The 23,354-nt window shown below is 39.0% G+C and overlaps 1 protein-coding gene across 3 annotated transcripts in view; it reads left to right on the top strand.

Moving 5' to 3' along the window:
* The window catches only part of LOC116888886 (E3 ubiquitin-protein ligase Midline-1-like), a 175,803-nt gene extending 154,198 nt beyond the window's left edge, over positions 1–21,605 (top strand). For 2 of the 3 annotated variants that reach the window (XM_032890149.1, XM_032890148.1), the window contains exon 2: positions 19,709–21,605. In XM_032890149.1, the coding sequence (XP_032746040.1) occupies positions 19,765–20,481 (717 nt within the window). In that variant the 5' untranslated portion in view covers positions 19,709–19,764 and the 3' untranslated portion in view covers positions 20,482–21,605. Of the gene's footprint in view, positions 1–19,705 lie in introns of all 3 variants that reach the window. The other variant, XM_032890146.1, reaches the window with a different exon arrangement.
* Positions 21,606–23,354: the final 1,749 nt, after the last annotated feature.

The raw sequence follows: 23,354 nt of genomic DNA on the forward strand, positions 1-23,354 counted from the left end.
GGAGTATTGTGTGCTCTTCACTATGAGTGGCTTTAAAGAAATTAGTAGCTTTGATTGCCACCACCTTGATGTGACTCCAGTATCTGAAGTTCCAATCATAGATCTCTTTGCTAGGAGATAAATTGAGATTGTCCTCTGTTTTCTTTTCTTCTTTAGGGCCTGTTGCTATTGTGAGACCCAAATTCTTTTTTTTTTTTTTTTTTTTTTTTTTTTTTTTTTTCAACATTTTATATACCCTTTCCTGCTTCCCAACATCCTCCCCCTCCCCCTTCCTTATGGGTGTTTCCTCCCACTCTCCCCATTGCTGCCCTCTCCCCAACAGTCTAGTTCACTAGGGGTTGTCTTAGCAGGACCCATGGCTTCCCTTCCACTGGTGCTTTTACTAGGATATTCATTGTAAACTTACGAGGTCAGAGTCCAGGGTCAGTCCATGTATAGTCTTTGGGTAGTGGCTTAGTCCCTGGAAGCTCTGGTTGTTGGCATTGCTGTATATGGGGGTCTCGAGCTCCTTCAAGCTCTTCCAGTTCTTTTCTGATTCCTTCAACAGGGGTCCTGTTCTCAGTTCAGTGGTTTTGCTGGCACACGCCTGTATTTGCTGTATTCTGGCTGTGTCTCTCATGAGCGATCTGCATTCACATTTTGATCATCCGTCTTGAGTTTCATTTGTTCTAGGCATCTAGGGTAATTCAAGCATTTGGGCTAATAGCCACTTATCAATGAGTACATACCATGTATGTCTTTCTGTGATTGGGTTAGCTCACTCAGGATGATAGTTTCCAGTTCCAACCATTTGCCTACGAATTTCAAAACCATTGTTTTTGATAGCTGAGTAATATTCCATTGTGTAGATGTACCACATTTTCTGTATCCATTCCTCTGTTGAAGGGCATCTGTTTCTTCCAGCTTCTGGCTATTATAAATAAGGCTGCGATGAACATAGTGGAGCACGTGTCTTTTTTATATGTTGGGGCATCTTTTGGGTATATGCCCAGGAGAGGTATAGCTGGATCCTCAGGCAGTTCAATGTCCAATTTTCTGAGGAACCTCCAGACTGATTTCCAGAATGGTTGTAGCAGTCTGCAACCCCACCAACAATGGAGGAGTGTTCCCCTTTCTCCACATCCTCGCCAGCATTTGCTGTCACCTGAGTTTTTGATCTTAGCCATTCTCACTGGTGTGAGGTGAAATCAGGGTTGTTTTGATTTGCATTTCCCTTTATGACTAACGATGTTGAACATTTCTTTAGGTGTTTTCGCCATTCGCATTCCTCAGCTGTGAATTCTCTGTTTAGCTCTGAACCCCATTTTTAATAGGGTTATTTGCCTCCTGCTGTCTAACTTCTTCAGTTCTTTGTATATTTTGATATAAGCCCTCTATCTGTTGTAGGATTGGTAAAGATCTTTTCCCAATCTGTTGGTTGCGCTTTTGTCCTAAATCCACAGTGTCCTTTGCCTTACAGAAGCTTTGCAGTTTTATGAGATCCCATTTGTCGATTCTTGATCTTAGAGCATAAGCCATTGGTGTTTTGTTCAGGAAATTTTTCCAGTGCCCATGTGTTCCAAATGCTTCCTAGTTTTTTCTTCTATTAGTTTGAGGTATCTGGTTTGATGTGGAGGTCCTTGATCCACTTGGACTTAAGCTTTGTACAGGGTGATAAGCATGGATCGATCTGCATTCTTCTACATGTTGACCTCCAGTTGAACCAGCACCATTTGCTGAAAATGCTATCTTTTTTCCATTGGATGGTTTTGGCCCTTTGTCAAAAAAAAATCAAGTGCCCATAGGTGTGGGGGTTCATTTCTGGGTCTTCAATTCTGTTCCATTGGTCTATCTGTCTGTCTCTGTACCAATACCATGCAGTTTTTTAACTATTGCTCTTGTAATACTGCTTGAGTTCTGGGACAGTGATTCCCCTGAAGTCCTTTTTATTGTTGAGGATAGTTTTAGCTATCCTGGTTTTTTGTTATTCCAGATGAATTTGCAAATTGTTCTGTCTAACTCTTTGAAGAATTGGATTGGTATTTTGATGGGGATTGCATTGAATCTGTAGATCGCTTTTGGTAGAATGGCCATTTTTATTATATTAATCCTGCCAATCCATGAGCATGGGAGATCTTTCCATTTTCTGAGATCTTCTTCAATTTCTTTCTTCAGAGTCTTGAAGTTCTTATCATACAGATCTTTTACTTGCTTGGTTAAAGTCACACCGAGGTACTTTATATTATTTGGATCTATTATGAAGGGTGTCATTTCCCTAATTTCTTTCTCAGCCTGTTTCTCTTTTGTGTAGAGGAAGGCTACTGATTTATTTGAGTTAATTTTATACCCAGCCACTTTGCTGAAGTTGTTTATCAGCTTTAGTAGTTCTCTGGTGGAACTTTTGGGATCACTTAAATATACTATCATATCATCTGCAAATAGTGATATTTTGACTTCTTCTTTTCCATCTGTATCCCTTGACCTCCTTTTTGTTGTCTGATTGCTCTGGCTAGAACTTCAAGAACTATATTGAATAAGTAGGAGAGTGGGCAGCCTTGTCTAGTCCCTGATTTTAGTGGGATTGCTTCCAGTTTCTCTCCATTTAGTTTAATGTTAGCAACTGGTTTGCTGTATATGGCTTTTACTATGTTTAGGTATGGGCTTTGAATTCCTATTCTTTCCAGGACTTTTATCATGAAGGGGTGTTGAATTTTGTCAAATGCTTTCTCAGCATCTAATGAAATGATCATGTGGTTTTGTTCTTTCAGTTTGTTTATATAATGGATCACGTTGATGGTTTTCCCTATATTGAACCATCCCTGCATGCCTGGGATGAAGCCTACTTGATCATGGTGAATGATTGTTTTGATGTGCTCTTGGATTCGGTTTGCCAGAATTTTATTGAGTATTTTTGCATCGATATTCATAAGGGAAATTGGTCTGAAGTTCTCTTTTTTTGTTGGGTCTTTGTGTGGTTTAGGTATAAGAGTAATTGTGGCTTCATAGAAGGAATTTGGTAGTGCTCCATCTGTTTCAATTTTGTGGAATAGTTTGGATAATATTGGTACGAGGTCTTCTATGAAGGTCTGATAGAATTCTGCACTAAACCCGTCTGGACCTGGGCTCTTTTTGGTTGGGAGCCCTTTAATGACTGCTTCTATTTCCTTAGGAGTTATGGGGTTGTTTAACTGGTTTATCTGTTCCTGATTTAACTTCGTACCTGGTATCTGTCTAGGAAATTGTCCATTTCCTGCAGATTTTCAAGTTTTGTTGAATATAGGCTTTTTATAGTAAGATCTGATGATTTTTTGAATTTCCTCTGAATCTGTAGTTATGTCTCCCTTTTCATTTCTGATTTTGTTAATTTGGACACACTCTCTGTGTCCTCTCGTTAGTCTGGCCAAGGGTTTATCTATCTTGTTGATTTTCTCAAAGAACCAACTTTTGGTTCTGTTGATTCTTTCTATGGTCCTTTTTGTTTCTACTTGGTTGATTTCGCTCTGAGTTTGATTATTCCCTGCCTTCTACTCCTCCTGGGTGTATTTGCTTCTTTTTGTTCTAGAGCTTTTAGGTGTGCTGTCAAGCTGCTGACATATGCTCTTTCCTGTTTCTTTCTGCAGGCACTCAGCGCTATGAGTTTTCCTCTTAGCGCAGCTTTCATTGTGTCCCATAAGTTTGGGTATGTTGTATCTTCATTTTCATTAAATTCTAAAAAGTCTTTAATTTCTTTCTTTATTTCTTCCTTGACCAGGTTATCATTGAGTAGAGCATTGTTCAATTTCCACGTATATGTGGGCATTCTTCCCTTATGGTTATTGAAGACCAGCTTTAGGCCGGTGGTCCGATAGCACGGGATTATTTCTATCTTTCTGTACCTGTTGAGGCCCGTTTTTTGACCAATTATATGGTCAATTTTGGAGAAAGTACCATGAGGAGCTGAGAAGAAGGTATATCCTTTTGCTTTAGGGTAGAACGTTCTATAAATATCCGTTAAGTCCATTTGGCTCATGACTTCTCTTAGTCTGTCTACGTCTCTGTTTAATTTCTGTTTCCATGATCTGTCCATTGATGAGAGTGGGGTGTTGAAATCTCCTACTATTATTGTGTGAGGTGCAATGTGTGCTTTGAGCTTTAGTAAGGTTTCTTTTACGTTTGTAGGTGCCCTTGTATTTGGGGCATAGATATTTAGGATTGAGAGTTCATCTTGGTGGATTTTTCCTTTGATGAATATGAAGTGTCCTTCCTTATCTTTTTTGATGACTTTTAGTTGAAAATTGATTTTATCTGATATTAGAATGGCTACTCCAGCTTGCTTCTTCTGACCATTTGCTTGGAAAGTTGTTTTCCTGCCTTTCACTCTGAGGTAGTGCTGTCTTTGTCTCTGAGGTGTGTTTCCTGTAGGCAGCAGAATGCAGGGTCCTCGTTGCGTATCCAGTTTGTTAATCTATGTCTTTTTATTGGGGAGTTGAGACCATTGATGTTGAGAGATATTAAGGAATAGTGATTATTGCTTCCGGTTGTATTCATATTTGGAAGTGAGGTTATGTTTGTGTGCTTTTCTTCTCTTTGTTTTGTTGCCAAGACGATTAGTTTCTTGCTTCTTCTAGGGTATAGCTGGCCTCCTTATGTTGGGCTTTACCATTTATTATCCTTTGTAGTGCTGGATTTGTAGAAAGATATTGTGTAAATTTGGTTTTGTCATGGAATATCTTGGTTTCTCCATCTATGCTGATTGAGAGTTTTGCAGGATACAGTAACCTGGGCTGGCATTTGTGTTCTCTTAGGGTCTGTATGACATCAGTCCAGGATCTTCTGGCCTTCATAGTTTCAGGCGAAAAGTCTGGTGTGATTCTGATAGGTCTGCCTTTATATGTTACTTGACCTTTTTCCCTTACTGCTTTTAATATTCTTTCTTTATTTTGTGCGTTTGGTGTTTTGACTATTATGTGACGGGAGGTGTTTTTTTTCTGGTCGAATCTATTTGGAGTTCTGTAGGCTTCTTGTATGCCTATGGGTATCTCTTTTTTTAGGTTAGGGAAGTTTTCTTCTATGATTTTGTTGAAGATATGTACTGGTCCTTTGAGCTGGGAGTCTTCACTCTCTTCTATACCTATTATCCTTAGGTTTGATCTTCTCATTGAGTCCTGGATTTCCTGTATGTTTTGGACCAGTAGCTTTTTCCGCTTTACATTATCTTTGACAGTTGAGTCAATGATTTCTATGGAATCTTCTGCCCTGAGATTCTCTTCCATCTCTTGTATTCTGTTGGTGAAGCTTGTATCTACAGCTCCTTGTCTCTTCTTTTGGTTTTCTATATCCAGGGTTGTTTCCATGTGTTCTTTCTTGATTGCTTCTATTTCATTTTTTAATTCCTTCCACTGTTTGTTTGTGTTTTCCTGTAATTCTTTCATGGATTTTTGTGTCTCCTCTCTTTGGGCTTCTACTTGTTTATTTATGTTTTCCTGGAATTCTTTCATGCATTTTTGCGATTCCTCTCTGTAGGCTTCTACTTGTTCTCTAAGGAAGTTCATCATGTCTTTCTTGAAGTTCTCCAGCATCATGGTTAAATATGATTTTGAATCTAGATCTTGCTTTTCTGGTGTGTTTGGATATTCCGTGTTTGCTTTGGTGGGAGAATTGGGCTCCGATGATGCCATGTAGTCTTGGTTTCTGTTGCTTGGGTTCCTGCGCTTGCCTCTCGCCATCAGATTATCTCTAGTGTTACTTTGTTCTGCTATTTCTGACAGTGGCTAGACTGTCTTATAAGCCTGTGTCTCAGGAGTGCTGTAGATCTGTTTTCCTGTTGTCTTTCAGCCAGTTATGGGGACAGAGTGTTCTGCTTTCGGGCGCGTAGTTTTTCTTCTCTACAGGTCTTCAGCTGTTCCTGTGAGCCTGTGTCTTGAGTTCACCAGGCAAGTTGTTTGTAGCAGAAAAGTTTGTCTTACCTGTGGTCCCCAGGCTCAAGTTTGCTCGCGGGGTGTTGCCTATGAGCTCTCCACGGCCTCAGCAGCCAGGAAGATCTGCGGCGCACCTCCCGGCTCCAGCCGCGCCACAGGGTCCCAGGCCGCTTTTTGCTTGCTCTGGGGTCAGTACTGTGTGCAGCGTGCAGTCTCTTCTGGTTTCCCAGGCGTGTGTCCGCCTCTGAAGGTTTAGCTCTCCTCCCACGGGATTTGGGTGCAGAGAGCTGTTTATCCGAGACCCAAATTCTTATATGAAACCCAGAAAGGTCTAGAGTAGGAAACATCAGTCATTTACAACGTAATATAAAATATATTTGATTTGGCTTTAAAACTGAATTGGTTTAGCTGGACATGGCAACACACACTTTTAAGCCTAGTGCTTGAAGGCTGAGGAATTAAGATCATAAATTCCAGGCCAGCCTTGACTACAAAGCAAGGCTAGGTTTGTTTATTTGTTTTTAAAAGAAAAAAAAGAAAACACCCAGGATGTTTGTTTCTTAAAATAAACTATAATATACAAAACATGAAATATTTGAGACCCTTTGATTGTTAAAATTCTCAACTAAAGGCTAACAATTTATGAACTTGAAAATATTACAAACTGCTTTGTTGTTGTTTACCATTGTCTTTTCATGGGTGGAGTGAATTTTTTGTTTCCTGATGTTTCAACTTGAACCATTCATGCTGATTTTCCCATGACAGTGCCAGAATACAGGCAAGTTATATCTTGTCTCATAATGTTATGTTCACATAGGCTATTTAAAATATCTTTGATGAAAATTTAACTTTCCATTTGATAATATAAATATGTGTCTTTGGTGGACTACATAAATGTCTTCTAGAAATCATTGGTTTTAAAATTGACTGATGCCTGTATTGTTAATAGGTAAATAGAAGTATGATTTGGGGAGACATCAAGCAAGAACCTCATACTGTACATTTTTTATGTCCTATGAAATGTGTTCTGGTTCACCATGAAGTGTTGACATGCCATAAAAGCAGGTGCTACAGCTTGTACACTGCACAACCAGAGTGAGCCCCCAGCTTCCCCTTTATCTTGCATGCTCCTTAATCACCTTTGCTGGAGCCCAACTGTCTACAGGATAAACTGGATCGTGCAGACTTGTTTTCACACTTTCCTGCTGAAATACTTTCGTTGCAGTTTCTTGTCTTGTATAGTGATAAGCCACATCCTTCAATTAACTGCAGTGCAGGACAAATTTTCTTCTTTCTCTTAGAAAATCTACTTCCCTTTCTTTATTTTAAAGGATTACTTTCCATTCTCAGTGTGCCCCTTTCTTACCATTCTGGAGACCATTTCTAGAGAGTGACATCAAGCTTAGGGAACATTTATGGACTCTTTCATAGTCTGTATATACATACAGTATTAGATTTATTTGATATTAGATGCAGATAGAATTAACAGTCTGTGAGTTCTGAATTCTGAGTCCAAGAGTAAAACATGTGAAATGTGCTTTGTCTGTACTGAACATGTATAAGACCCTCTTGTTACTTTTTTCCCTCAAAGAAATTACCATAACATTGTGTTAGATATTATAGGTAATTCTGCGGTGATTTTAAATATGTGAGAGGACGTGTATATATGCAAATATCATGCCATAACAAACTTGAGCATCCATGGACATTGATATATTTAGTGGGCGTACTTAGGAAACACTCCCCATGGAAAGCCACAGAGAACTATTTTCACATAGGACTCTTTTGAGGTGATTATGTGGGTGATATGTGATATATGTGTATAATTTATTCATATATATGTTGTATATTAAGATGATCCATTGTAATATATAGGCTTTTTTGGAAGAAAATATGGTTTATCGTATCTATACAACGTATTGTTCCTCCTAATGTAAACTAGAAACTAACTTCTTTCAAAAATGAAACTTGAATTATGAGGCTAAAGAAACAAAAAAAAAGAACATCTTATTTTTAACATGACCCAGCATCCAGAACATGATGAAATAATGTGCTGGGTAGGGTGTTAAAAGGATGCCAGGTGTAGGAGGTATCAAGTTCCTGACCCCTAGCTGGTTCACCATGAGGTGTCGTAGTACCATAAAAGCAGGTGCTACAAGTTGCACACTGCACAACCAGAGTAAGCCCCCAGCTTCTCCTTTGTCTTGCATACAGTATAGAGAGCTGATATTTTTGCTTCAGACTTCAGGCACCATGCAGTCATCTGAACCACTGCTGGTCCCTGTAAGCAGGAAGAGTGCCTATCTCAGTGCCAAGTCATCAGGCTTCTTGTCAAGGCAGTGGGTGTTAGCCTGACCTGAGCTGCCTTTTCATTTTGTTTCAGCTGAGCACTGACCGGGCTAGGGGACAGGGAAGTCACAGTGGGGGCCATGGAAAAGGCAGTTGATTCTTCAACTCAGGCAACCCTGGCGGAGTGGATGAGGTGGAGCTGGCCTTCCTGGAATTGTTGGACCGATTTTCCTGTTGTATTTCACTGTCGACGCTCTCACAGACACACACACAGGACTGTTCCAGCTCTGCCTGCCACCCCCCACCTGGTCTGAGTGGCCTGTCTATCATTTTGTGGAAGCCTATCCTCTACCTACAGCGATGTTTCTTCAAAAAGAACTAGTGTGCAGTCCGTTGGTGGGTATTCAAGGGGATCTGTCAGAATCTTGAGTGGTGCTCAAAGGGCTCTTAACTGTTTTTTGTTTTCAGCCTGCTTACCAGGCTTCTAGGAATGGATTGCATGATCGAGGATTTCTAGGGGTTTTCTTAACTGTTAAAACAGTGAGACAGAGGTTGCTCTTTTTCATTGCCATGAGTGTCTTTTGCTTGCCTATGTGTGTAGATGAACTTCCAGGAGAATTTAAGCATTCTGTTAAGTAAATTTGGAAGACTGGGTTTCAATTAAAATAACCAGACTGTGTGACCCAGCTCCCAATTTCCCTTAATTTTTGATCATTAAAGCGTTCATATCCCCACAGACATCTGCCATGCTTCCAAATGATTCTTTTCAGGAATGTTCATTCATTATTAGTCAGGTGGCATGGTCAGGCAAGTGTGTGATTATTTTAAAGGATGTCCTAGAGATCCAATTACTAAATGCATGTATTTACAGGCAGATGTGGGAAGTACAGAAAATGGTCGCTTAATAGTTTGATTTGATTTGCATGAATTTCACCAGGTGAGTGGTTGGTGACATTAAATCCTCCCTAGTTCTCATGTCAGGCAAAATAATTTCAGTTGCAACCTGATTCCTCCTAAGTAAAAACAAAGAAGAAATTACAAATTGTTCTAAGTGTCCCAATTGCTTGTGTGAAAACTCCAGCCTAGCATCTTGATGCTAATCTGCTTGTCATCTTTGCTTCGTTCAGTCATTCTGAACCACTTCAATTTGTTTGGCAGAAATCCATACTTGTCTGTTACCAATTAAATGAATTTGGATGTGCTGACACTCTAAGGGCACATGTAGTGATATTGTAATTTTTGTGTAATGTTCATTACTTGAAAAATGTCACTGGATCACCCTTTTCTCACAGGTTCCTCCTCATTGTAGTATGTTTATGGAAAAAAATTATTTTGTCTGTGTACTGTTCTGTACCATGATAGGAGTGTGAAATTGCCAAATATTGTATCTCCCATTCCCAGTCTTACAAAATAGTTTCAATTCCAAGAAAATTTCCTTTCTTTCCATCAAGACTACTTTCATTGTCCCTTTTTGGCTCCCCTGCCAGAGTCATAATAACTAAAGTAGGCCTTGGGTAGTATGTTTATTTGGTGATTTTATACCTGAATGTTAAATACTAAGCTACCTATTGAATATGCAGAAGTTGAGTGCTTTTATTATGTCATTTAAATTTTATATCCTTAGTGAATTCACCTTGCATATAGAACCAGTTTCTACTGATGTTATTATATAATTTTCTGGTTTAGGACATTACTCTGAGTGAGAACAAGGTCCTTATGAGCTTAGTCTGTTATAATCTTAAAAGTATCAGGTTGATTCCCAGTGTTTCTCATCAGTCATTTTGAGCCTTTCAGAGTCTGCATTCTTCTGATTCATGATAGAAGTACTATTCCACAGCCGTCAGAAAGCTATTGCACCTATAGTTCTATAATAAGAATAGTGTCACACCCAAAGTCCTAAGATCAGTAAGTCAGCTTATCTTTTAATTCTGCCAGGTAATAGGGATAAGAAATGTGGAGCATGTTTCTGAAAAAAAAAAATACAATTCCTTTGTACCATTTTTTAGTGTTGCTTGTTGCTCAAAATTCTTTTAAGAGCTAAGCTTTCTGAAACCATTTTCACGAGTCTTGGTTTAGCTTTCTATTGTGTTAAGGCAGTGGTTGTATCAGAGAGTTACATTGCAATTCATAACAGTAGCAAAATTACAGTTATGAAATAGCAACAAAAATAATTTTATGGTTGGGGGTCACCGCAATATGAGGAACTCTATTCAAGGGTTGCAGCATTAGGAAAGCTGAGAACTACTGGAAATTTCTTATCTGGGTTGTATTTTGGTAAATGTAAACCTTAGTTTCCATAGTCTAGAGGATATTTGGCAAAGAACCAGATGACACACCTAGGGAGTCATTTGGGAAGTGGGTGAGAAACACCTGGCATTAACAGTCAATCACAAGTAACCCAGAGTTGGTTTTTCCAGGTTGCTTCTTGATCCAGCACCCCATTCATTTATCTGATTGTGGCAATATTCATAGCTGTTCCCGGAGAGATTAAAAGTAAAATTATGCATGCATTGCATGTGTGTGATCTCTATATATTCCAAATTAGGATAACAATGAATAACAATTATGTTTCATGCAGTGTGCAAACATGAGACAGAATATGGGTAAGTGGGGAAAGAAGGTATCATCGCTGGAGGTACCTAATTCCTAGTCTGAATATTTTTTAATGAACATTTAAAATTAAATCTATTTGTGCATGTGTGTGGTGTGTGTGTGTGTGTGTGTGTGTGTGTGTGTGTGTGTGTGTGTGTACATGCACCCATGTATGCTCAGATATGTCTGTGGAGGTCCAAGAACAACTTGTAAGAGGCTGTTCTCTTTTTTACTGTGCAGGTTCTGAGGATCAGACTTAGGTTTTTAAGGTTAGCAGCAGGTGCCCTTTACACACTGAGCCATCTTCCCAGCACTCTCAGTGTAACTCTTGATCATGAAAGTGAAACTTGCATGGTCTCCTGAGTTTGGTCTTGAACTTTGCAATGAATCGTGCCTTCACAGGGATACTAGGTATTTCCTCGAGGTCTAGGTTATGTTAACTGCATCAAAGTAGAGATCCTGAGAGGCTTCAGAAAATACCATTGTGAAATTCTAACATGCACTATAGTGCAAGATGATGGCAAGGCTTTTGATCGTGTAGGCTTGGAACTTACATCCTTTGTCTGCATTTACTTCCCAGGTCAATATTATACTTTGCCTTTTACCTCAACGGAGAATAAAAAAGATGAGTCTAATAGGCACAAAAGTCCATCGTTAAAGAGTATCTATCCTGTGGTTCCCCAAACTTCTTTCTTAAAGCCAAACCCCATAGTGGAGGTCCCTGTACCATGCCTCTTGTATGGGAAATTTTCTCCTTCCCTTTGTTTTCTCCGATAGCCTAAGCCATAAATAAAGGACAATACTCCACCCCAGGAAAGTTCTCTTTGTGGAATGAATGAGTCGTCAATATAAAAATACCTCATGATGAAGGTGCCTGGAACATATAGGAGCAGTAACTGGCCTTCTGTTCAGGCAACTAACCAGCTGTATCAACCACCTTAACCATCATCTTGTGCCAAGATTTTGTTATCCATCCAGCCCTCTCCACTAGCTCTTTATCCCTTTGTTAATTCATTTCCCTTGATTCTATGAGGTGTATACTCTTGCATTAAGGTTTTATTACCTGTAAGGGTGTATTGGTCATTTGATTCAAGTCACACATTCACAAGAAGCCTACATTTGAGATTGTGAATATTTTCTTCAAAGAAGCTTGTGTGTGTATTTGTGTGTGTGTGTGTGTGTGTGTGTGTGTGTGCGCACGCGTGTGAATGTGCACATGTGTGCATGCATGTCTGAGCTCATACATCCATGTTTTATCCTTGAATGATTTAGAATACATAGAAATAATAGGATGACTCTCATAATTTAGACTAATATCTTGTTATTCTGTTGTGTATGAAGAAATATTTTAGTAAATATTTCAATGATTTGTTGAGTAGGATAATTATGTCACTTTGCATTTTTCAGCTTAAAGGGTTACTTTGTAATTATTAAGTGTAAATACTTAACATATGTCACATTGTTTAGATCTGTCTTTTTAAACATTTCCTAGTTATTTAAAATGTAGTTGCCAAATACAATAATGGCCAGGACACTTTTGCCCTCTGAAAGATTCCATTCTCATCTAAAATCTGCACAGAGACAACAAACAATGGAACAAACAAAAAACATCTAGCATGAAACAAAAAAAATTATTTAAGGAAAATGATTTATGCTAGGAAGAAAAACAAAAGCCAATTGCAAAGAATGGCAAATGGTCCCATTTCTTGGGCCTGTGACTTAAGAAGGTAGGAATCTTAAAGATGTCGTTTGGAGAAACTTGGGCAGGACTTTAAAAATGGAGATGAGACAGGATGTATAGTCCTGGGCAATAGGGGAACTCCTCTGTTTTATACCATGGAGAGAAATTATATGAAAAAGCTATAGTCCCAGGAGCAAGTTATAAGCAATAAACTCAAGGAGGAAAGATCAGGACTAAATCACTCTTGGAGCTGGAGGGTGACTCAGTGGTTAAGAATGCTTGCTGCTCTTCTAAAGGGCAAAAATTTATCTCTCAGTACCCATGTCAGGCAGCCTATAGTGGCCTATAATTTCAGCTCCAGAGGCTTCAATGCCTTCTTCTGGCCTCTGAGTGCTCTTGAACTCAGGTGTACATACCCACACATTGATGCATGCATGCAAATTAATAAAAATAAATCTTTGAAAAAGAAGTAAAAGGAAAAGGGTGTGTTTTCTTTTTGAGGGGAGGGTGATGGTCTAAAATTGTAGCAGAGTGAGTCTGGATCAGCCTACAGTCACAGAAAACAGGAAAAAAGAAACCAATGCATGGAGTGCACATTTCTTACACAATGCTTTGACTTTTGGAGAGGGAGAATGTCTTTGTACTGATGTTATATTACTTTGTAACAAACCTAATAGCCTTTAATACTATACATCCACTCTTTTATAGTTTCAGAAGTCTGAAATCACACACGAATTTGCCTATTTATCAAAGTATCTACAGAGTTCTGTAGGATGTAGGATGCCATTCATTTTCATTCTTCTATCACCAGCTTTTAGACTAGCATCTTTTAGTGTAGCTTGTAGTTTTCTCCTATGTCTTCAAAGCAGCCATGTTGGTCTAGCTTTGCTCACATCACTCTGCCTTTGGCTTCCATTTGCTTCTTTCACTTTTAAAAATTCTTTTGACACTTTCATGTCTCTTGAATAATCCTGAATAATCTCCTTATTGCAAAATTAGCTTCTTGCAAGCCTAATTATTGCTGCAAATTTAATATTTTCTCCTTTTACCTGTCGTTACATACAGATAGACAGATATAGTTTGTAGACATCTTTGGGACTATTACTGTGCCTTCTCCACAGAAGAAAGGACTAGGAAATGTTGCAGGTTTCTCCTTTTGAGGGTAGAGAGTGAAGCACTTTAGGAGATTCCTGTAGAAAAGACAAGTTGGGGAAGGAGATCAATAAGTCCCCCTGAGAGTTGCATTCTGACTCTGCAGTTACAGACCACGAAGCTGAGGCTTGTGAACACTGAGGTGACAACCCAGGAAAATGGTGCTTGAGACTTAAGTCTAAAAATCACTTTCACGGAAAGTGACCATGAAATGAGTTTGCACACTGGCTTTACCTTTTGGAAGGAAGGACACAACATTAGAACACTCCAGGGCTTTGATGAACAGAAAGAAGTCAGCAGCAGAGAGAGAGAGAGAGAGAGAGAGAGAGAGAGAGAGAGAGGGAGAGGAGAGGGGGAGGGAGGGGAGGGGGAGGGGAGGGGAGGGAGAGAGACTGACTTGAGAAGGATAATTGCAGTGTTATTCAGGAAGGAGAGGGCCATATCTGAAGAAGGAAAAAGTGGACCATTATTCATCTTATTCTTTTATCCACAAAACCTCCATTTATTTGCTTTCTATTGTGAAGAACTGCTTTCAGTGGTAAATGCATTTCTTGAGAAGAGCCCGGGCTTACGAGGTTTCACTGAACTGTATCACTAATGACAATCTTGCTTTTGGATATGATTAGAATGGCTGCTAGAATTGTAGGGCACATCTGTGGACTCATGCTCAAGGACATGCAGGCAGCTTATATACAGCTTGTTAAATGTCTTACCTTATTTTTTTTTACTATCTTTTCAACTTTTTTGCTTACTATTCTGCCCTGTTATATATAGTTCAACTGCAGGCAGGCAAAGGTGTGAATGCTGAATTACTGCTATTCCCAGTCTGTTGCAAGGAGTTCTCATAATATCACTTCCTTCTTCTGAATAAAGACCAATGAGCCCATTCATTAAAATGTTGAGCTATAGAATTTCCTGATAACAATATACACGTGTGACTTCCTTCTATTGTACTAAATTCTAAGAAGCTAGCTAAAAAATTGAACCGTGAAGGTTAAAAAAACAAAAACAAAACAAAACAAAAACAAAAAAAAAAACAAAACACAAAAAACAAAACAAAAGAAACATAACATTTTATTTTGCACAAATCCTTCCCAATCCCCCACTAGCTTGTGGATGGTCCTTGCTCAGTTTTTGAAAATTCCCTCACCCTTTACCCTGAGCAAACTGTCCTGTTCCTTTTCCCTCTTGTACTCTGCCTGTGGGTTTCCTATTTCATTATGTTACTTAACATTTTATTTTCATTTTTAGATATATTTTATGTGCATGAGTGTTTTGCATGCATCTGTATCTGTGGACTGCATTCATGGCTAGCACATGTGGAGGTCAGATGAGGACATTGTGACCCTCCATGCAGATGCTGGGACCTGAAACCAGGTTTTCTGCAAAAAGCAGCAAGTGCTCCTAACTGTGGAGCCATCTCTTGTGCTCTACAATTTCCCCACCCCCATTCTAATGAACAGTTAAGTCACCAAGGCAAAGGCAAGGTACCTAAGCCTACTGCAGAACCAAGTGCATGGAAAAACATTAATATTTTATTAAAGAATAAATAGTATTTTAATCTCTGTAGATATTTTAAAGAAAGATACAAAATGAGGCAGACTAATTTCTTGGAGAAGGGAATTACATATGTAGATATTATTTAGTAATAAAGATGATATGTAGCAACTTCTGTAGAATTTACTATAGTTATAAACTCAGAAACCCTCCCTTTTTGGAATTATGTGACTCAAAGACTTAAAAATTTGGCTGAACTTCATTTGTCACATCTAGCTACCTTCTCAGCACTTAATTCAATTAACTATTTATAGTGTAGACATTTGCCCAAAACACCATGTGGAGCACTATGGCAATAAAAGGAAAAGATTCAGATCTGAGCAGCTGCTATTAAATCATTCCTACATGAATTGCCCCAAGCACTGAACTCACATCTTTTCCATTGATGTCAGGGTGAAATCCCATTGCACATAACTTGCTGTTAACACAGGGGGCATGTACTCACTTGTCCAGCTCTGGCTTCTCTATCTTTCCTGTTGTTCTCCACCTGACATTTTATTCATACATTCTTGCTGGTGAGTTTTATTTTATTTTCTGACCAGATGAGTGTATATCTCGTCTCTAAAGATAAGATCTGCAGGTGGACTCTGGCTCATTATCTGCTTTTTAAAATGCAGTTGTATTAGAGCGTAGCTATGCTCATTCCTTTCTGTATTCTTTATGCTAATTTTTGCAATGCATATCCCATGGCCACAAAAAAAACCTTTATTGCCCTGCCATTTATATAGAAAGCTGGCTGACTTCTATTTTAGTGATTGACAGATCCTTAGAGGAAAGAGTTGTGCCTTATTCACCCAGCTTCAGCACATTAGAGTTGAAGAAATCAATAAATGCTCGAGTTTACTCTGCATTCGATTTTTCTAGCTATTTCTGACACAACCTGCAAAGGGAAAGAAAAATCTCTGGCTTCATAAAGCACTGTCTAGTGCTAGAGATATTAGACGGAGATAACAATAAGCAAAGTAATAGAATCTGTTAGCAATAGAGATATAGAGAACAACGGACTGAGATAAAGCAAGGGTTTCCATAGTGGGTGGGTAGTTATGGTGGTGGTGGGGCAATTAGTTTTATGTAGGTTCAGCTAAGGTAACTGTAGAGCTGAGAGTCACGTGTTTCTAAAGACTGTATGGGCTGAGTAGGAGAGATGGGATGTGCATGGCATATCTGTGGATTGACAGGGGATCCATTTGCCAAGAGCAGAACAAGAAAGGAGTAGCGTGGGAGGAAATGAGCTCACTGTCTGTCTGTTTTCTAGGGCTGTTTTTATTGTGGTGAATTTCCATTTGACTGACATGGGAAGTCCCTGGAGGGAATAGCAGAAGAGAGGCAGAATCTTTCATGTTTTAACAGGTTCTGTAGCTGCTGGGTGGAAAAATAGGCTATAAGGAAACAGGAAAGAATGAGAAGAAGCCATGAAAGCATTTAGAAAATTCTTGTGATAACCCTAGTATAAGGTGATGATGGCTTGGATCATGATAATAAAGATGGGGTGATGACAGCACAAGGTTCTGCCTTCTTGGACCAGCTTAGTACCTAGCATAAGTAGCCCTCTTTTGAATAGGTGAATAAAATGTCAGCATTACCATTGGGGTGCACAGTAGAAGCACCCTTGGGAATTTCGATGGTACTACTATTAGAACTCTGTCACTTCCACTAAACACATAGTCATCATGCAATGTTTATCTTTTGCTGTTCTGGTTTATTTCAGTATTTCACTTACTATAATATCCTCTGTTTGCATGCATATTGCTGCACATGATAGAATTCCATTTTTCTGACCAAGTAGTATTTCATCGTGTATATATACTGCATTTGTTTATCTGTTCATCAGTTGAACACTTAGGTTCTTCCCATAACATGGCTACTGTGAATCATGTCACGGCAAATGTAGGAGTGCAAATGTCTCTTTAACATGCCTATTTTACTTCTGAATTATATGAAAATGCTCTCTTAAGTTTTAATAAATTAAAGCATCTATTTTTGTTTATACATGTTTCATGTGTATCAATACATCTATGCATAATCACGTGTGTAGGCAGACTAATGTGTACATGCTTGTGGAACCCTTAGTTTTCATTGGGACTCTTCCTTGATTGCTCTTTACCTTATTCATTAGTGCAAGGGACGAACCCATAGTTCTGGCTAACTAGCTTCGTCGGAGGTATTCCCTATCTCCGTCTCCCATGCACTGGGATTACAGATGACTTCCATGCTCATCTAGCATTTATGTGCATTCTGGGAACTGGTATTCCAGTGTTTGTATTATATGCTACTTGTTACATGACAGATGATTTACCACTTTCAGTGTTTTGCTTTTTTTTAAATGTTTGTCAACACTGGTTTTTGTTGTTTTGTTTTGTTTCATGTATTGGCTTATGATATGGTACTATCAAAATAAATGCAAATACTGTATATGTAAATGAATTAAATGAAAGTGAGAATTAGATGAATATGAGTAGACTGTGCATGATGGTGTGCTCCTATGATAGTGTTTTGTTTTTATGATCCCAACATTCAGGAGACAGAGGCAATAATATTGTTTGCAGCCAGCCTGTAATATATAGCAAGACCCTGTCTCAAAATAAGGAACGTATTGACATAAGAAAATAACATAATTAATGATAACCATCATGTAACAAAGCATAGGAAAAAGCCTACATTTTTCCTTTTGGTTTTTATGCTTCTGATAGAAAAGAAAAAAAAATATGACAAGGAGATAATTTTCTACCCACAATTAATCAAAGTCATGCCCAATAGGCCAAATATTTTCATTTCTTCAGAGCCATCTATAGGTACAATGGACTGGGCCCCAGGGAGGATGGTTACATGTTTTTTTTAATAAGAGTAGCTTTTGGCTTTACATTGTAGACTGTGGGATGATGGGCAAGCACTCGGCATTTCAAATTGCAGCCATTCCTTTATTCTGTAGTAAATATAATTGATAGTTGCAGGTCATCACTGAGCAGATCATTTCTTCTTCTACTCTTTAGCAGGCCCAGGACATACTTTATAATCTCTAGTGGTCTTCTTTCAGTTGGCAGTGAGCTGACAGTGTTTCAGCAAAGCAGCGCACCCTTCATATTTCAGACGGATGTTATTTCACAAAAGGTCACCTGATCCAGAAAGCCTGCATTTTGTATAGAAGTGGAGGTGTGAATACAATTGACTGATTGTCAGAATCACTATACACAGCTTTGGAAGTGAAGCCTTCCCATAAACCCAACTGAGAACTTTCTACCCTTGTCAGTGATTTGAACCTCCTGACCTGGTAAACTGCACCATTCTCCCACAGCTTGCAGCGGGCTGCAGCTAATATGCCAGGCAGAATTCTACAGTCCTCTCTACTAATGGCCTGGAAAGGGAGAAGGTTCAAAAGAGGCTTAGTTCCCAGGCCTGCTAATGAGCATGAGGCCTCTTCACCCTAATGAACTGGTGCTTGTGTGGGATTCTTTATCATCTCTTTTTGAAGGGAAGGCAGGCAGGAGTTCACAAAAGCAACGAGGTATTTATGGGAAAGGGAACGTTCAGCTGGGCCACCCGAAGGTGGCCTGGAGGGGAGCAACAGAGCTGGCAGAGGTCATGACTGGGCCAGCAGGGTTGTGAGTGTGAGACAAAATCTCTTGCCAGCCAGACCTGTTGCTGGCAACAGTGACCAGCCTGAGATAAGATATTTTGGGCCAAATGGGGTTGCACTGGGGTTATTGTTACAACTTATCAAATGTATGTGATAATATTACTTATCAGCGTTGCAGCCTTCAGAAAGGCTACCACATAGTTTTCTGTATTTCTGTCTGCATCCCAAATCCCACTTCTGGATTAATCAATACACGAGCAATGAGCATATCCTCTACCATGAGCATCTTGTGAAAAATCCATAGGTTTTATTCTCAAGAATGTCTTGAGAAATGATGTTCTGAATCTAAACATGATTTTTTCTTCTGAAATGCATGCATTTCAGTTCATATATACTTCATGTTCATCTCTACAACAAGTACATCTGTACAGTTGAAAATCCTGCCCTGCCGTTACAAACTGATATTCTTTGAAAATACGTATACATTAATATTCACGCTCACAAATTCAGAGTTGTGAATGACATTATTTCATTAACAAGTTTTTGCATTTTAATTTTAATGAAAGGGAAAATTTGTTCGTGATGTAAGATTACTCTGATCGTACGCCAATTATAGAGATTGCAGTTTCAGTCACTTACTAGATTAGAGTTAGACCTTTTAAAGCCCAAAGCTGTAAAAACTATAAACAAACAACAACAAACATTACAAAAAGAAAGCTGCCACTTTCAACAATCAGAACTTTGAGAAAATGATAGGCTCCTGTTTTATTTTGTTTTGTTTTTTCTGTTTGTTTTGTTTCGTTTTTATCATTTGCCCCAATAAAGACAGATGTTTGGAACATACACATAATTTCCCTTCCATGACCTGTGTTTGGAATTACTATGAGATGCATTTGAAGCTGACAGCCCCAGTCCCCTCCACCCCCACCCCCCACCCCCTGCCTGCTGACCCCTCATGCTTAATCCAATCTTACATTCTGTTTCCAGATAGCTGATCAGCTTCCTTGGATTTTGCTGATGACCCCGGAGAGTTTTGCCTGAAGATGGAAACACTGGAGTCGGAGCTGACCTGTCCTATTTGTCTGGAGCTTTTTGAGGACCCTCTCCTGCTTCCCTGTGCACATAGCCTCTGTTTCAACTGTGCCCACCGCATCCTGGTCTCTCACTGTGCCACCAACGAGCCTGTGGAGTCCATCAACGCCTTCCAGTGCCCCACCTGCCGGCATGTCATCACGCTCAGCCAGCGAGGTCTAGACGGGCTCAAGCGCAACGTCACCTTACAAAACATCATTGACAGGTTTCAGAAAGCATCCGTGAGTGGGCCCAATTCTCCCAGTGAGACCCGCAGGGAGCGGGCCTTTGACGCCAACACCATGTCTTCTGCCGAGAAAGTTCTCTGCCAGTTCTGTGACCAGGATCCTGCCCAGGATGCTGTGAAGACCTGTGTTACTTGTGAAGTGTCCTACTGTGATGAGTGCCTGAAAGCCACTCATCCGAATAAGAAGCCCTTTACAGGCCATCGTCTGATTGAGCCAATCCCGGACTCGCACATCCGGGGGCTAATGTGCTTGGAGCATGAGGATGAGAAGGTGAATATGTACTGTGTGACCGATGACCAGTTAATCTGTGCCTTGTGTAAACTGGTTGGGCGGCACCGCGATCATCAGGTGGCAGCTTTGAGTGAGCGCTATGACAAATTGAAGGTTAGTCCGATCTGCCTTAAGCCAACCCCTTTCTGCCAGCAAATGTCATGGAAATAAGAAGTGTATTCACTGCTAGCTACATGGCAGGTGAAGGATTTCTCTTCACCTTTGTTGTCTGATTAGTTGTAGCATGTTTTTGGCAGGATATAAATGTTACACAATGAGGGTATCTTGTAAAAGTTGACTGCTGCTTGTAATTTTCGTGTTGTCAAGGTGAGGGCAAATTCTAAAAATCTGGATCATTTTCAACTCTTGCTGTTTTCTGGATCATTTTCAATGTCTGCAGTTGTTACAAAGAGAGGAGATAGAGACAGCATGGGGCAGGGGAAGGAACGGTGAGAAAAAGAGAAAGAGGAATATAAAAAAGTCTATCGTTTGAGCATTTACAGACATTTATTTTCTTCACTCTTCCAGGAAAAAGTAATTTACTCACATTGGACCTTTATCTAGTTACTATACAAACAAAAGACCAGAAAGAAGAATGTGTGTAGCAAATGTCTGTACCAAATGTGGGATTTTAGAGGACATGTGACCTCCTTGTGTAAATGATATTCAGCTTATTGGTGAACTATCATGTTCTGACAGTCTCGGGTTTCATGAAAGCATTCCTGCCTGTATAAGCTTCTTTTATTCAGCCAGTTTACAGGCAAGACTGTCTGAATTCCATCCACTTCTAGTATGAAATTATCCAAATTACAGCTTGGGGAATAGTAATTAACATGGTTATATGTTAAGTTAAAAAAATACTCTCTAAATAAGGTTAGAAAGCTTCAGGGAAGAAATAAAAAAAATCTCCTGATGTCTATTCAACTTCGGTTGACAGTGGGCCTAATTATTGCAAACACGACTGAGAGAGTTTGTGTGAAGTATTATGTTCATCAGCTAATTTTTAGATCACAAGACACTAATTAAAAGAAAAAGAGGTATAAGTTAAAAGTGCTAAGTAAATATATACTGAAGTCCTTCCTCTCAGGAAAAACAGAGCAACTTGTTGAGCAAACAAAATTAATCAGATGATCCAAAGAGTATCATTGCTCAAAGAATAACATCACCTTTAACAAATGGTTCCTATTCCCTTCACCTAATGCTAATGACTGCTTATATTTACTTAGGCTACATAGGTGATTTTACCATGGTGAAGATTAACGAACCGCATCTGGGATTCAGTGTTGTGATTGTTTGACACAATGAGGGAAGTTGACATGCTAAGGGGAATGCTGCTTCTAAATGTGATGAGGGAAGCGAACGCAGTACATGCACAGATCCTTCACTTCAAATGTTCAAGGAATGAGTGGCTGCAATCCATCTTTTTACCATATAGGGAAGTTTGCCACAAGAATGTAGGTAACACAGTCAAGGGAGGATAGGCACACATTACATTTTCCTGCATTGCACAGCGGTAGAGAAAAGTACCACCAACGTGTTTAACAGGGAGAAGGAGTGTGCAGGAAATTACAACAAAGTCAATCGTTCAAAATTCTAGATAGCTGTTAGCTTGTGCAATCTGAGATGATTTCTTTTTAACCTTTCTTGTGCTTAGGAGGTATGTCCTTTGGAATGCTTGCGATCTTTGGTCTTCCTTTCCTTTTTGTCCTTTATCAAGAAAAAGTTCTTCTCATTAGATTAAGGGTTGTTTGTTAGAACACCATCATCATCATGAGGCTGCGTATACAACAGCTTCCAGGCTGGTTATTTGTATCTGGTAGTCAAACTCTGCTCAGTGTCCATTTGCTGTCACAGCACAGTCACTACTTATTTACATAATGTCTTCACATTTATGAGGAGATACTGCAGTAGCCCTTTCTGTGATGAAACTGCAAGTCTTCAGTCGTAAGTTCAGTACATTTGGCTAATCAAGCTTATGGATTAGCAGGCCTTGATATTGTTATGGGGAGGGCCTGACAATTAACAGTGTTGTATATTTTATTTTCTAATCACAGAAATATAGGCATATATTAACAACCTCTAAGGCACTGAAACACATGTGCATGTATTTAACAAAATATGTTTATGATCAATTATTTGCAGCTATTCCATGAAATGTGCTTTTAAGCATTTGCATGGATAACATACCAGCAGAACATGTTTGTTCAGGAACATGGAGTTCATGTCAGAAAAAAAAATCATAAAATATAGGGCATTTTGGAGGTGATTATCTTAGTCATCACAGACTGGTAAATATGTGTACTTTCTTGTTTAATCTAAACCTAGTAAAATACAAATGCTGATTTTACAAAATGAATTAATAGCATAATGAAGAGAAGTAACCAAGGAACTGTATCTTTCAGTAGTCATTACATTGATCCGAAAAAGTAAATTGTGCTCTGTGGGATTTCATATTGATACATATTGTGCTGATATGATTGCAAAGAATAATTATTTTCTTTAATAACCTAAATTTTGGGGATCATTTTAATTATACTAGATTTCATATAAAAGGTGTATGAAATGAAATTTAGCTGGGCATGGTAGGCCATGCCTTTAATTCCACCATTCAAGAGGCAAGAGGCATGTGCATATCTATGAACTGAAGGCCATCCTGGTCTTCATAGTGAGATCTAGGCAGGCAAAGGTTATACATTGAAACTGTATCTTTTAAAATAAAACAAAACAAAAGCAGAAATGAAATGTGATTCTGTGCATTAACATCTTTATCTGAAGCACAAAAGATAAAATACCATAAAATTTCAACATATAGAATTCATAGATGTAAAATCTTCCACATTTCCTTAGAGAACTTGTCTCCGAAACTAAAAATATTAAAGATCCTTCATATCATTTGAAAGAGTGTCATGCCATCAGTTTGTTCCTTTTAGGGACTATGCTTGGTAAATGCTCATGAGATAGGGAAACGATGAGAAAATTAAACTCACAATTCCTAAATTCTGTTGTTTAAAGTAACAAGTGAAGTCTCCCTGTCAAATGCAGCC

Source organism: Rattus rattus, chromosome X (genome assembly GCF_011064425.1).
Source record: "Rattus rattus isolate New Zealand chromosome X, Rrattus_CSIRO_v1, whole genome shotgun sequence".
Classification (NCBI taxonomy): domain Eukaryota; kingdom Metazoa; phylum Chordata; class Mammalia; order Rodentia; family Muridae; genus Rattus; species Rattus rattus.